Source organism: Phocoena phocoena, chromosome 6 (assembly GCF_963924675.1).
Source record: "Phocoena phocoena chromosome 6, mPhoPho1.1, whole genome shotgun sequence".
Classification (NCBI taxonomy): Eukaryota; Metazoa; Chordata; class Mammalia; order Artiodactyla; family Phocoenidae; genus Phocoena; species Phocoena phocoena.
The window spans coordinates 35,142,502-35,157,393 of NC_089224.1; the positions used below are offsets into that span (position 1 = coordinate 35,142,502).

General features: G+C 52.7%; 1 protein-coding gene across 1 annotated transcript; it reads right to left on the reverse strand.

The window, feature by feature from the left end:
* Positions 1-10,732: 10,732 nt before the first annotated feature.
* On the reverse strand, positions 10,733-14,213 carry LOC136125029 (alpha-globin transcription factor CP2-like). The gene is given in 3 exon segments (XM_065879877.1): positions 10,733-11,635; positions 11,789-12,301; positions 14,094-14,213. Coding segments are annotated over 3 exon segments (1,536 nt in total).
* Between the last annotated feature and the right edge of the window lie 679 nt (positions 14,214-14,892).

Here is a 14,892-nt window from a genome sequence, read left to right on the forward strand (position 1 = left end):
ATTGGCAGGTGGATTCTTAACCACTGCGCCACCAGGGAAGAAGCTCTGACTCTTGTTTACTTGTGGGTTAAGAAATTGCTGCTCAGAGCTTCTCCTTTAAAATGTTTTACTGTAGAAGGATTTTTTGATATTGATTTAGGCAGAAATCAAAGGATGAAACCAGAAGGTAAATGGCTGATGGGGAACTTGACAGTGGTGGGATCAGGCTGCCACCCTCTGAACCCACTGACGGGTCAGCATCACTAAGCTTGGGGCAACTAGACATTATGTGTCTCTGGATGAAGTACAGTAGGAAGCACACAGGACTGTCCACAAAGGATTCCTACCCCCCAAATTGATCCTAAATAAAATTACATGATTAGAGCTAACTTCCTATATATTCTAAGAAATACAGGGGATGGAGGAAAAGTTAAATGATACCACAAGGAAGCAAACACAAACCCAGAACTGTGACTTCCTATGGAACCACATTTACTCAATAGTGACAGTGACAGGAACAGAATGTAAACAGAACAGAAAGGGGAACGGGTCATGTTTAAGAAAACATTTAACCCAGTGCAATGTGTTTGGATCCTGACTGGAACAGACCAACAAATTAAGATATTTGGAAACAATGTGAGTACTTGGTAATTCCATGGAATTGTTCATTTTGTTAGGCATGGGATAGTCATTATGTAAGTAAATGTTCATAGATTTTAGAGATGAATACTGAAGAATGCAGGAGTGAAATGCCATAGTAGCTGGAATTTGTTTTAAAATACTTCATAAAAGAAAAAAACCCCAACACATCTGTGACACCAGAGTGCCAAAAGGTTGATGATTTTATTGGGTGAAGGTTATGTGGAGGTTCCTACACTACTTTGGTGCATGTTAGAAATTTTCATTTAAAAATGCTTTAAAGGGGTATGGAGCCTGCTTCCAGGCGTTAGGCTTGGGCATCTGAGCTGGCCTGACTGCTGGGAACTCATCTCTGTCCAGTCCACCGCCTCCATCTCAGCTCCTCTGACATCCGCGTAGCTGGTGGGAATCCTTGTTTGGAACTGAAACATAGCGCATTGTCCCCAAGATGGGGCAGGCTCTCTGGGTCAGCCTAGGCAGACATAGGCAGCCCTTCTTCCAACTCCACTCACTCTGTAATCAGTAAAGCCTTCCTGCCCTCCATCCTTGTCTCTCCTGCCATAGAAACCTGACCAAAGATGCCCAGTCTTTGGGCTGAGGGACATCAAGAGGAGAGCTCAGAGTTGTAGGCAGAGGAAGGCCTCTGGCCCTGTTACGGAGGGTGGGGCGGGGGAGATGAGGGCCGATGTAGTGCCCCCAGCCAGACGAGATGGGAAGCCCAGAAGACAAGACCAGCTCTCTGGATACCCTCCTTGGTGTGGGACAGGGCAATGGAGGCACCTAGACCATCACCAGAGCTGAACAAGTTGTACTCTGTCTCGGGAGGGTCTCTCCCCCAACCTCTGCTGACTCTTGTAAATTCACTCAGCAACATGTCCTCATTTCCTTCCTACAACTCCATCCAATTACAATGTCAACCACCGTCATATTAAACCACCCCTCTGCAGTCACTGCTGCTAATTCTGCACCATGGGGAACAACACTGCTGGGGTGGTCCTCCTCGCTGTACGCTCCATCCTTGTCTCTCCCATGCAGAGATGCATTAGGGCATCCTCAGGCCGGGCTAGGAACCAGGACACCTGGGCTTGACTCACGCTGGACCTTCGGCTATACCGAGAGCAGAAGAGACTGTGTCTACCTGCTCAGTCCAATCTGGCTCAGCTGGTACTGCAGGGGACCAACCTGGGCGTGAGAGGAACCTCCATTGATACTGGGAGAGGCCCGGGAACTGGGAACTCGCCTTGGGCCCCTGTGTTCCATCAAGCCTTCCTGGGCTCAATGCCTGTGGGTGCCTGGGCCCAAGTCCCTGCCCACACAGACCTCTGAACAGCCCCCTGGGCAATCACTGTGTTCCTGGAAAGCTGTAAGTCAAATCCCACCTTCCCGCAGGCTAGCACGGTTATTTCAGAGCTGCTTTCCTGCTGAAGGGGGGCACCTTGTGAGCATTTCCTCGGGGTCTCTATTCTCTCTTTGTCCTCAATGGAACATATATATGTGTGGAGAGGCCTCCAGATTTGGGCAGAGATGACAGGTAGGGAAGGTATCTCAGGGAGCAGCCGACCTTGCCCAACCGGAAGGAGGTAGGGAGACCGCTCCACTCGGGGAGCCGCCAGTGTGATTGGGGCGATGGCGTAGTCACATCACACCCCGGTAGCCAGGCCCTCTGGGCGTGCCTCCTTTTTCAGGCTGAGCAGGACAGTGGAGAGAGAGTAGCTTGCCTGGGGTTGCTGAGATAAGCTCTCTGCCCACACTCAGCCCCCTGTTCCAGATCAGATAGGGCACGTTTCTGCAGTGAGTGGCCTGCTGACGGGCACCGTGCTGACGCAGGCAGGAAAATATTAACCCAGAGGAATGGGTGCATGCTCGTGTGTGCACGACTCTGTGTGTTTGTGTGTGTGTGTGTGTGTGAGAGGGAGTGAGTCCACAGAGAGGTTTTCACATTCAAGACCAGACATAGACACGTACATATACACACACACCTACTCATTCACACATATGTTCACATACAGATATATACAAAGATACAAATGCTTCTCACACATGCAAATTTCTTCACTGTCATCTCCCAACTTCTTCTGTCAATGAGACCCCCTCCTCTAGGAAGCCTTCCCTGATAGCTCCAGCTCATACTAAGAAGTGACAGGCCTGAGCTCTACGCCTGGTTTCTGATGCCAAATTAGGTAGCCTGATGAGGACTTTAGAGAGGAGCAGACGGGGTTTGAATTCTGGTTCCATGACTTATAGGATGTTTGTCCTTGGGCAAGTGGTGGTGCCTCCTGACCCTGTCTGCCTCAGTCTCTGTCCACTCTTCCCTGGAGGCCCATGTATGACTCTGAGAAGGAAGGATGAGAGCCTGGGCTCAGGGGAGGGTCTGGTCATTGGAGAGTGTCAGGGTTAAGGACCATCCTGGGTCCTGACTGTGCCCCCAGCCCTCGCCAGCCCAGCCACCTAGCCCCCAGTTCTCCCAGCTTGGGTCCCTGGCCTCCTGGGCAGATCTGGATGTTCTAGTTCTGGGTCATCGTGGGTAAGTTGCTACCTTGCTCTGAATCTCAGTTTCCCTACTTGAGTTTGAAAGGGGACACTTACCTGGGTGAGTATTAAGGGTCTTTTCTTTTTTGAGCAGTCTGAGAATTTTCAAGATGTCAGATGATTTCAGAGAGACCAGGGTTTGTCCAGGTACAGGCACTGCTCTCCCACCCCGCTCCCTGCTCCTTCAACCAGAGCTGCTCATTTCTTACTGATTGATACCACAGTGCCTGAGTTATATGGACTCTGTGGCTCCATGCTTCCACTGCAGGGAGCATGGGTTTGATCCCTGGCTGGGGAACTAAGATCCCGTATGTTGCATGGCGTGGCCCAAAAAAAAGTTCTTAAAAAAAAAAAGTCTGGAAAATCCTAAGTGGAAAACAATTTGACTGGAAGCCAGTTTACATGATAAATAAGTCAATCAAATGGCATGTTAGTGGAAATAAATAGTTGAAATGATTCATTTTTTACACATTGATACTTTGGGGGGCATTTGAGGGAAGTTCAGAGAAGTTTTAGTGTATCTGGGCATTTTTCTTTATTCTGATATTTTTAAATTTCTATTTGCATTTTTATTCCTAACTGGGTTTCAGCCAATTGTGTCTGTCCCATGCTATTCATAATAGAAAAGAGTTGGATACATTTAAAATTGGAGACAATTCTGTGCTGTACAGCCACATATATGACATGGATGTGGACCTACTGGCATGGAAAAGATGTTCTTAATGTCTGAGTGAAAAAAGTACTTTACAAAACTTTATAGAAGTTTCCTTCTACTTATTGTTGACAAAGTGTGGGGTGGGGGAGGAGAATGTGTGTATGTGTATACATTAAAAAAAAGGATTAGAAAGAAACTTACCAGAATTTTTGTAGTTGTTGTCATGGAGGGAAAATGCTCTTTTCCCTTATTTCTATTTTAGGTAATAGAAGAAGTAAAAGAAAAGAATCTGAGTTTTTTTTCCATTTTTTAAAACTTTCCACTCCAATGATGGACAATTATATCTGCTTGACTTGTTTGGCTATGTGTTCATAAACATTTAAATTTTCAGTTAGGTTGAACATTAATGTCCCCAATCACTAGATCACATTAAAAGATTTTTAGTGTAGTGAGTAAGAAAGGGGAGGTTGATGAGCACTGGGTTTTTTCCAACCTATTTACTAGCAAAAGAAGTGTATTGCAGGCAAAATTAAAATAAGAAAACTGAATGACTTCTGAAAGAGGGATCAAATGCCTAAAAATACATCAGAGTCTGCAAAAATTGTCCTGTAGCACACTAATATTACCAATTCATTTCAACTGATTTATCATTTCAGCCAAATTAGTTTTTGAGTTAATGGTCTGCTGCTGCCTTTGTAAACCTTTTCCTGGATCCTTTCTAGAGGCCAAAAGTAGTGGGGTGAAAGGACTGCATACCCTCCAACCCCATTTCACAGGTAGGGAAACAGAGGCTCAGGGGCAGGGACTGAGCCAGGGTTGGGCAGTGAATCTGATGCCCAGCTGGGACTCAAACCCAAGTAAATGTGCAAGGTATCTGGCGGGGTCTTCACTGAAGCCAGAGCTAGGATACTTGGTTAAATTTGAATTTCAGAGAAACTATGGGTAAGTTTTTGTTTGTTTTTCCTTTTTTGTTTGTAAACAATGGGTAATTTTTTAGCATAAGTATGTCCCAACTATTCCATATATTGTTTCTCTGAAATTCAAATTCAAAACTGAACGTCTTGCATTTTATTTGGCGGCCCTACTCAGAGCCCACCCTGTGCAGACAGGACCCCGGGTATTCCCTGTCTGCCTGCACCATCCCCCTTGGCCCTGGAGATCCCCCCAGGCTCTGTCTAGACCCACCTCTGATCCTAGTGCCCAGCCTTGCTGACCCTCTTGCTGCCTGTCTTCTCTCCATGGTTGAACTTTCTGCCACCTCAGCCTCCACTTCTTCAGTGCTGTGACCATCCTCCATCCCGCCAGTTCACCAAGGCTAGCCTCTCCTCAGCACGCACCTCTGGGGCCACAGCCTCCCCGAGCTTCCAGTGCCCTCTTGGCAGCCTGGTGTCTGGGTTTCTATCTCCCTCCTCACCTGCTCCTTCTCAGTCACCCTCCTGTCCCCAGAATCCTGCCCCCATCCCTTGCCCCACACCCTCGTGCTTCCTGGCGAGCCCATTGACTCCTGTGGCGGATGCCCAGGGGCTGACATCTGTTCTCTTTCTCCAGCCTGAGCCTGGGCCCAATCATGCCCCTGCCTGCTGGGTGCTCTGAGGCCTCAAGGACCCCAGACTGAGCCTGGGCCCAATCATGCCCCTGCCTGCTGGGTGCTCTGAGGCCCCAAGGACCCCAGCCTGAGCCTGGGCCCAATCATGCCCCTGCCTGCTGGGTGCTCTGAGGCCTCAAGGACCCCAGACTGAGCCTGGGCCCAATCATGCCCCTGCCTGCTGGGTGCTCTGAGGCCCCAAGGACCCCAGACTGAGCCTGGGCCCAATCATGCCCCTGCCTGCTGGGTGCTCTGAGGCCCCAAGGACCCCAGACTGAGCCTGGGCCCAATCATGCCCCTGCCTGCTGGGTGCTCTGAGGCCCCAAGGACCCCAGCCTGAGCCTGGGCCCAATCATGCCCCTGCCTGCTGGGTGCTCTGAGGCCTCAAGGACCCCAGACTGAGCCTGGGCCCAATCATGCCCCTGCCTGCTGGGTGCTCTGAGGCCCCAAGGACCCCAGACTGAGCCTGGGCCCAATCATGCCCCTGCCTGCTGGGTGCTCTGAGGCCCCAAGGACCCCAGACTGAGCCTGGGCCCAATCATGCCCCTGCCTGCTGGGTGCTCTGAGGCCTCAAGGACCCCAGACTGAGCCTGGGCTCAATCATGCCCCTGCCTGCTGGGTGCTCTGAGGCCCCAAGGACCCCAGCCTGAGCCTGGGCCCAATCATGCCCCTGCCTGCTGGGTGCTCTGAGGCCTCAAGGACCCCAGACTGAGCCTGGGCTCAATCATGCCCCTGCCTGCTGGGTGCTCTGAGGCCCCAAGGACCCCAGCCTGAGCCTGGGCCCAATCATGCCCCTGCCTGCTGGGTGCTCTGAGGCCTCAAGGACCCCAGCCTGAGCCTGGGCCCAATCATGCCCCTGCCTGCTGGGTGCTCTGAGGCCCCAAGGACCCCAGACTGAGCCTGGGCCCAATCATGCCCCTGCCTGCTGGGTGCTCTGAGGCCCCAAGGACCCCAGACTGAGCCTGGGCCCAATCATGCCCCTGCCTGCTGGGTGCTCTGAGGCCTCAAGGACCCCAGACTGAGCCTGGGCCCAATCATGCCCCTGCCTGCTGGGTGCTCTGAGGCCCCAAGGACCCCAGACTGAGCCTGGGCCCAATCATGCCCCTGCCTGCTGGGTGCTCTGAGGCCCCAAGGACCCCAGACTGAGCCTGGGCCCAATCATGCCCCTGCCTGCTGGGTGCTCTGAGGCCCCAAGGACCCCAGCCTGAGCCTGGGCCCAATCATGCCCCTGCCTGCTGGGTGCTCTGAGGCCTCAAGGACCCCAGACTGAGCCTGGGCCCAATCATGCCCCTGCCTGCTGGGTGCTCTGAGGCCCCAAGGACCCCAGACTGAGCCTGGGCCCAATCATGCCCCTGCCTGCTGGGTGCTCTGAGGCCCCAAGGACCCCAGACTGAGCCTGGGCCCAATCATGCCCCTGCCTGCTGGGTGCTCTGAGGCCTCAAGGACCCCAGACTGAGCCTGGGCTCAATCATGCCCCTGCCTGCTGGGTGCTCTGAGGCCCCAAGGACCCCAGCCTGAGCCTGGGCCCAATCATGCCCCTGCCTGCTGGGTGCTCTGAGGCCTCAAGGACCCCAGACTGAGCCTGGGCTCAATCATGCCCCTGCCTGCTGGGTGCTCTGAGGCCCCAAGGACCCCAGCCTGAGCCTGGGCCCAATCATGCCCCTGCCTGCTGGGTGCTCTGAGGCCTCAAGGACCCCAGCCTGAGCCTGGGCCCAATCATGCCCCTGCCTGCTGGGTGCTCTGAGGCCCCAAGGACCCCAGACTGAGCCTGGGCCCAATCATGCCCCTGCCTGCTGGGTGCTCTGAGGCCCCAAGGACCCCAGCCTGAGCCTGGGCCCAATCATGCCCCTGCCTGCTGGGTGCTCTGAGGCCCCAAGGACCCCAGACTGAGCCTGGGCTCAATCATGCCCCTGCCTGCTGGGTGCTCTGAGGCCCCAAGGACCCCAGCCTGAGCCTGGGCCCAATCATGCCCCTGCCTGCTGGGTGCTCTGAGGCCTCAAGGACCCCAGCCTGAGCCTGGGCCCAATCATGCCCCTGCCTGCTGGGTGCTCTGAGGCCCCAAGGACCCCAGACTGAGCCTGGGCCCAATCATGCCCCTGCCTGCTGGGTGCTCTGAGGCCCCAAGGACCCCAGCCTGAGCCTGGGCCCAATCATGCCCCTGCCTGCTGGGTGCTCTGAGGCCCCAAGGACCCCAGACTGAGCCTGGGCTCAATCATGCCCCTGCCTGCTGGGTGCTCTGAGGCCCCAAGGACCCCAGACTGAGCCTGGGCCCAATCATGCCCCTGCCTGCTGGGTGCTCTGAGGCCTCAAGGACCCCAGACTGAGCCTGGGCCCAATCATGCCCCTGCCTGCTGGGTGCTCTGAGGCCTCAAGGACCCCAGACTGAGCCTGGGCCCAATCATGCCCCTGCCTGCTGGGTGCTCTGAGGCCCCAAGGACCCCAGCCTGAGCCTGGGCCCAATCATGCCCCTGCCTGCTGGGTGCTCTGAGGCCTCAAGGACCCCAGCCTGAGCCTGGGCCCAATCATGCCCCTGCCTGCTGGGTGCTCTGAGGCCCCAAGGACCCCAGACTGAGCCTGGGCCCAATCATGCCCCTGCCTGCTGGGTGCTCTGAGGCCCCAAGGACCCCAGACTGAGCCTGGGCCCAATCATGCCCCTGCCTGCTGGGTGCTCTGAGGCCCCAAGGACCCCAGACTGAGCCTGGGCCCAATCATGCCCCTGCCTGCTGGGTGCTCTGAGGCCTCAAGGACCCCAGACTGACTACTTCACTCTTCTCTTTGCTTAGCACCTTTCAAGGGCTCCTCAGGCTCCTGGGATAAAGTCTGCCTCTGTGTCCTGGCAGACAAAGCTCTTCATGGTCTGTCCCTGCCCATTTCTCCAGCCCTGTGCAAACCACTGACAGTCCCCAGAACATATTAGGTTTTCTCACAATCCCACTGGGCTTCAAATGACTTAAAATAACCACTACCGGGGCTTCCCTGGTGACGCAGTGGTTAAGAATCTGCCTGCCAATGCAGGGGACACGGGTTTGAGCCCTGGTCCTGGAAGATCCCACATGCTGCAGAGCAACTAAGCCTGTGAGCCACAACTACTGAGCCCGTGTGCCACAACTACTGAGCCCACGAGCCACAACTACTGAGCCCACGAGCCACAACTACTGAGCCCACGAACCACAGCTACTGAAGCCTGCTTGCCTAGAGCCTGTGCTCCACAACAAGAGAAGCCACCACAATGAGAAGCCAGTGCACTGCAACAGAGTAGTCCTCCCCCTCCACAACCAAAGAAAAGCCCGCATGCAGCAACGAAGACCCAACGCAGCCAGAAATAAAATAAATAAAAAACAAAACAAAACAAAACAAAACAAAAAGACCACTACCACCCCATCCTCCCTCTCTCATTTTAGAGGACTCAGTGCCCATGTCATCTCTTCTGGAACATTCTTGCCCACCTCCAGGCTGGCTTAGCTGTTCCTGTAACCCCTCTACCTTAACACGGTGTATCCTAAGTCACCTGCCGTTTTTTTTTCTTTTGAAGGTTGATTTTAATGAACAAAAATCTCTGTATAAAAACATTTAAACTTTATCAAATGCTTTAAAAATACACACACACACACAGATCCAAATCCAATACAGAATCTTTTGAAGATTATCATTTTTCACCTCAGCATAACATGTAGAGGGATTTCTGGATAAAACTTTACATGTGAAAAAAGACCCATAGTCTTACACATGCACACACACAAGAGCACACAATCACAATCAGGAAGAACTAAAGTATATGGTAAGAATGCAAACGAGATGGGAATGAATTTCTTGTAAAGCTTATATAAAAGAATGCTGCAAAGGGGCTTCCCTGGTGGCGCAGTGGTTGAGAGTCCGCCTGCCGATGCAGGGGACACGGGTTCGTGCCCCAGTCCGGGAAGATCCCACATGCCACAGAGCGGCTAGGCCCGTGAGTCATGGCCGCTGGGCCTGTGCGTCCAGAGCCTGTGCTCTGCAACGGGAGAGGCCACAACAGTGAGAGGCCCGCGTACCGCAAAAAAAAAAAAAAAAAAAAAAAAAGAATGCTGCATGAGTAAAAGAACTTTCTATACCAAGAGAAGATGCAGAGAGGGGAAAGAGAAAGCAGAGGTTAGTCTAACTCATTAATAAATAGTTTGAGAAGGTCATTCAAGAACAGTGAATTTGGGGAGTTACAGATAATCCCTAGTTTTCACCACCTCAAATTCTGTGAATCTGGTAACTGATGATGCTTTGAAAGTGTCTGTTTTCATTTTTTTGTAGGTCTTGATTTGTTCATCAATTTTTAGGTGTGGTTTGTCCCTTTTGGTGTTAATTCCTCAGTTCTCGCTCAGTGTTACATCCAATTCACCAGAAGAGCCACAGTAAGAAACGATGGCAAGCACAGAGGACTACAAGGGTGGCAGTCACGGATGGCAGTTAATAAGAGCCAGACAGCCCGGGTTTGCATTTCAGCGTCACTAGCTGCTAGCTTCCTGTTACTCAGCAAGCTCCTCGGCCACTCTCTGTCTCCATTTCCTCATCTTCAATTAAGGATCATTATTACCTACTTCATATAGGGCTATTAAGAGGATTTAAACAAGATAATCCACTTAAAGAATTTATCACACTCGGCTTCCCTGGTGGCGCAGTGGTTGAGAGTCCGCCTGCCGATGCAGGGGACACAGGTTCGTGCCACGGTCCGGGAAGATCCCACATGCCGCGGAGCGGCTGGGCCCGTGAGCCATGGCCGCTGAGCCTGCGCATCCGGAGCCTGTGCTCCGCAACGGGAGAGGCCACAACAGTGAGAGGCCCACGTACCGCAAAAACAAAACAAAACAAAAAAAGAATTTATCACACTGCCTGACACAACTAAATGTGCAATAAATGTTACCTAAAATTACTATTAGTCATAGAATTATAGGGGAATCAAAAGAAGAATTTTCTTCTTTCTCCGTATTTCTCTTAAATGAGGTTTTCAGAGGCAAAAAAGACTGAGGATCTAGTCTTACGAATATAGATATTTGCTTTTATGTTAGAAAAAAAAATTACATGGCTCCATATCACAAAATTTAACATCTTTCCATTAAACATCACACAATCCTCATCATCATTATGCCCTACACACACCCTAAGTGATGTGGAGTTTCTATTGATATTCAACAATAGGGTCCAGAAATTTTAAATAAGAAATAGTTGCAGAAATGCATGTTGGGCAGTAATCTGTGGGTGCCCTAAGAGCTTGGGCCAACACAGATGCCTGGGATTCTGCCTCCAAGGCCTGGACCCACACACAGTCAGATGGGTCAGGTTCCTGCAGCCCTTCAAAGCTCCATTTGAGACCCTCTTCAAGAGGGGAGTTCCCAATAGGTGAAAGCAGCAGCAGCCACTGAGGATGGAATGCCCCACACGTACTTCAGTAGGTGAAGTAGGTGTGGGGCATCGATATGATATCGATCGCTATCGATATGATATCGATCGCTATCGATATGATAGCGATCATTGGTTTCTTTCATTGTGTCCAGAATAAAACAGGCTTCTTCCTGAAAGTTCTGTATCATCTCATCACTAAAGAGCACATGGATTCCTGTGGGCCCCTGCTTGTGGACCTGGCTGATCTGGCAAGGGGAAACGCTGAAAAGCTGAGCAATTTTTTCTGTCAGTCCAACAGCTGTCAGTTCTTCTAGGTAGATGGCATGGTAAACAAAGAAAGTACCATTTGAGTCTCCATCCTCGTGCTTCTGCTGCTGTTGCCGCTGCCCCCTCAGCCGCAAGGATTCCTGACAAACATAAATGGTTAGCCTTGGGTGCACCATCCGGCCTTCTAATGCATTAAAAAGTCTGATTCCATCTGCAGGGCCACAGATTTGAATCACATCATCTCTAGTTAGTTTCAATAAATCTGCCCCTGAGACCTTTGTAAAAAGCCTCGTGAATGTGGAAAAACGGTTTCCATGCAACCACCGCTGAGCCTCCTGAGGTGTGGTTGTCAGCAAGAGGCTATCTGTGACTGGAGGGGGCAGCTCTGGCTGGTGACTTGGTGAACCATTTCCTTCCCCAAGAGAAAGACTGCTATGGGAACTGCTGAAGCCAGGTGATGGGGAATTATTGACATACGTGATCTCGGGCCGTGGAGAACACTCTGTGAGTATAGTTGTCTCATAGGAAGGTTGCTATTTCTCCTTCTCATGAGGCGTTCGTTTCTCCATTTTCTCCCTGTCTGTTTTTTGTTTTCTGTCTGCACCTTTGGGCTTGAAGACTTTGATCTGGCAGCTGGCTGAGTGTAAGTGCCCAGTATATTCCCCATTCTCATTCTCCTTGAAGGAATCGATTTGTACTCAAAATGGCACTCCCTTCTCTCCACCATGTTTCTACATCGTGAACTCTGTGCTAATACAATGCACTTGAATAAACACAGATGTCCTCTTTGCAGGGTCCCACAGGAACTCCACTGTATTTAGTTGGTTTGGATTAGCCCTAGGATCGATTATACCCACAGACATTGGGATATCTACGTCAAGAATTCTATCTCCAGGTGGGTTCCACCTCCAGCCCTCCAGCTGCTGATGTTCAGTGTATTGGAGCCGTCTGTCATGGAACATGACACGGAATACACTCTTCACCAACTTGCCGTTAATTTCTGGTAGTTCTCCAAGTTTCCTGTTGTCTAGTATTCGGATTTCATAAGACTGGCCTTGATTGAGATGTGTCAGGGTTTCATCATGGAGTTTCACTGCTGGAGAGGTGGCAGCACAAAGCACGTATTGAAAAGGGAGGATTTTATTCTCATTATCTGGAGGCAAACTTGACTCTTCTTGCTTAAAGATGGGCAATGCTTGGCAACATCTGCGCTCCCATGCTGCTTTCGCACCTTTTCCCCCGCCCCTTTCTGCGGGAACCACCTGCCGTTTATCTGTCTGTCCCAAGACACAGGCAGGAGGGTGTCTGCTCTACCTCTGGGTCCTCAGCGTACAGCCCAGTAAATGAGTCCAGGGCTGGATCCCTGACTCCAACATGGATCCCATTTCCCTCCTTCACCAGCCTGATCCCAGCCCAATCCAGCTCTGCTCAAGTTCTGACCTCATCCAAGACCCCAGCTTCACTTTTGACTCTTACCTCGCCCTGGCCTCAACAGCACACAAAGGAAAGGAATAAAGGCAGATGCCCCTCACTACCAGGGGTACATCTCTACCTCCCTGAAGAAGGACTCAGCGTCCTGAGCCCTCTTCGAGTCTGCAGAGGGGAATGAGGGCAAGTAGGGGTGGGAACCTGGGCAATGCAAGTTCCAGACCTGACCTGGTCTATTGGCACCCTCTAGAGGACAGTTCTATTACCAGAGCTGGCTTTGCAACTAGATCCTATACCTCTCCACAATGAGGGGCTACAGGCCTGAGAAGCTTCTGGACCCACTGCCCACCATCCACTACTCCACCTGGGGGGCCTCCTTATGTTCTGCAGACCAGCAACCCCTCTCTTGTTTCTCAGCACCAGGTCACCTGCTCAAATCCCAAACTAGCCCATCTTTGGAGGCTCAGCCATTCCCTGGCTCCAGAAGTTCTCTCAGATGGCAGCTGGTGCCCTGGTTTGCTCCTGACCCCTCCTTGGTCACCCCACCTGCAGCCTTACATTCTGGTCCAGCTTGGCTCCTTCCCAGATGCCTTGCTTGCTGTTCCCAAGGGAGGCATCTTCTTGAGGGCGGGGCCTAGGGTTCCCCTTCCCCCACTCAGACGGGGGCTCCCAGAGCACGAGGCCCAGGCTCTTTCTCCTGCCCACCAAACTAAGAACCTCCAGAGGACCAGGCCTGGCTTTCTACCTCCCCTCTTAGACTGAGGTTTTCCTGCAAATATGGCTTATGTCTCTTCCTTCCCCTCAGACTGGGAGGTCCCTGAGTCCTGGGCATGAGTTTCTCTTTCTTTCTTCAGGATGGGCGCTTCCTTAGGTCTGACCCAGGGTCTTCTGCCCAACCCTTCCACCTGGCTATTGATCTCCAGACTTTTCCACCTCCAATCCCCATTCTGTGCAGTTCTGCCCACAGCTGGGGCACTCAGGAGCCTCTGGAGCCTCCCCCAGCTCTGGGGCCCTGGGAGGGCTTCCTTCGGCTCTGGGCTGGACCTTTGGCTTGGAGCACAGGCCCTTCCTGTGGGACCGTGAGGCCCAGAGTGCCCACCCGAGCTCCACCTCTGACCTCACAAAGGCTGCCTCAGAACCTGGTCTCCATGGAGCTGCTGGCAGGAGAAGGGATGCTATTTTGGGCAGTGCGTCCGGACTCGGTGACGGGGCCAAACCCCTGCCCCACTGACCTCTTCCCTGGAACAGCAGAGCAGAGCAGTGCTCGGGCCACCCCGAGGAGGGCTGAGAGGCGGGCTCTAGCTTGGGGACGCAGGGACAGTGGAGCCTGAGACAGTCATGGAGGAACAAGTTCAAGACCTGCTGTGACTGAGAGGCCCCCAAGGCAGACGCTGGGAAGCATAAGGCACTTGGGCAGAGTGAGTCGGGCTCTGGGCAGGGCTGGGACAGGGGGCCTCCCCTGGGACCCAGGCCTGGGAGTGCCACTGCTGGGGACCACATGGGGAGGAGGTGATCGTGGGACTGTCTGGGGAAGGAACCCCAGCCGGGAGTTGAAAGCCTGGATATCTGCTCTGGTTTAGTCCTGAGTTGCTGCGTCATATGGGTGTATCACACCTCCTCTCTGGGCTTCAGTTTCCTTACCCGTAAATTGACTGCTGGGAGGCCCAGTGGTACAGCAGAGACTGGGAGGCTGTGTGGGGCTGGGCTGCCAGCAGAGCCTGGGGCGTGGGAGTCGGGGGGGCGAGTAGAGACTGGCGACATGGGACCAAAGTGGAAGGGATGCAGATCAGAGTAATGGGTGGATTTCTGGCTTTGCTGGAGTGGTTCCTCCCTCTGAAGTCCCCTCCTGAGAGGCTGGGGCTAGAGGGTTTCTGCCATCAGGGCTAGGGATGTGAACTTAGGCTGCAGTTAGAGGGAAGCTGGCTAGAGAACAAGGGAGCATGCAGGATGGGGAAACTCCAGGGTTACCTTTGTGATGTCATTTGTGAGGAAAATGGGGATTAAAAGGGGGGAATTTTCAGGAAAGGTGAGAGGGTAGATTCTGTTCTGAGGTGAGGGTTAGGACTAAATGAACTTTCAGGTCCTCATCCTGCGTGTGTGTGTGTGTGTGTGTGTGTGTGTGTGTGTGTGTGTGCAAGGGGAGGCAGACAAGGCCCTGGAAAGTCACAGTGTAAGTCAGCAGCAAGAGAGCTTGAGGTTAGACTGAAGACAATAATACCCGCATATATGAGGGGTGGAGCTGCTGGGGGGAGGCTGTGGGCATCTCCACTGTCCAAAGCTGGGCTGCAGACTTGGGAAGGTCAGGAGGACCTCCGCAGGGCCTGGTCTGGGGGCCACGAGTCCGGGGACCAGCAGGGGTGAGGGGGTGTGGCTTTAGTGCCACTCCCCATTGGCTGAAGACACCGACCCCTCCTTCTCCGTCCCTGCCAGCTCGGCTGGG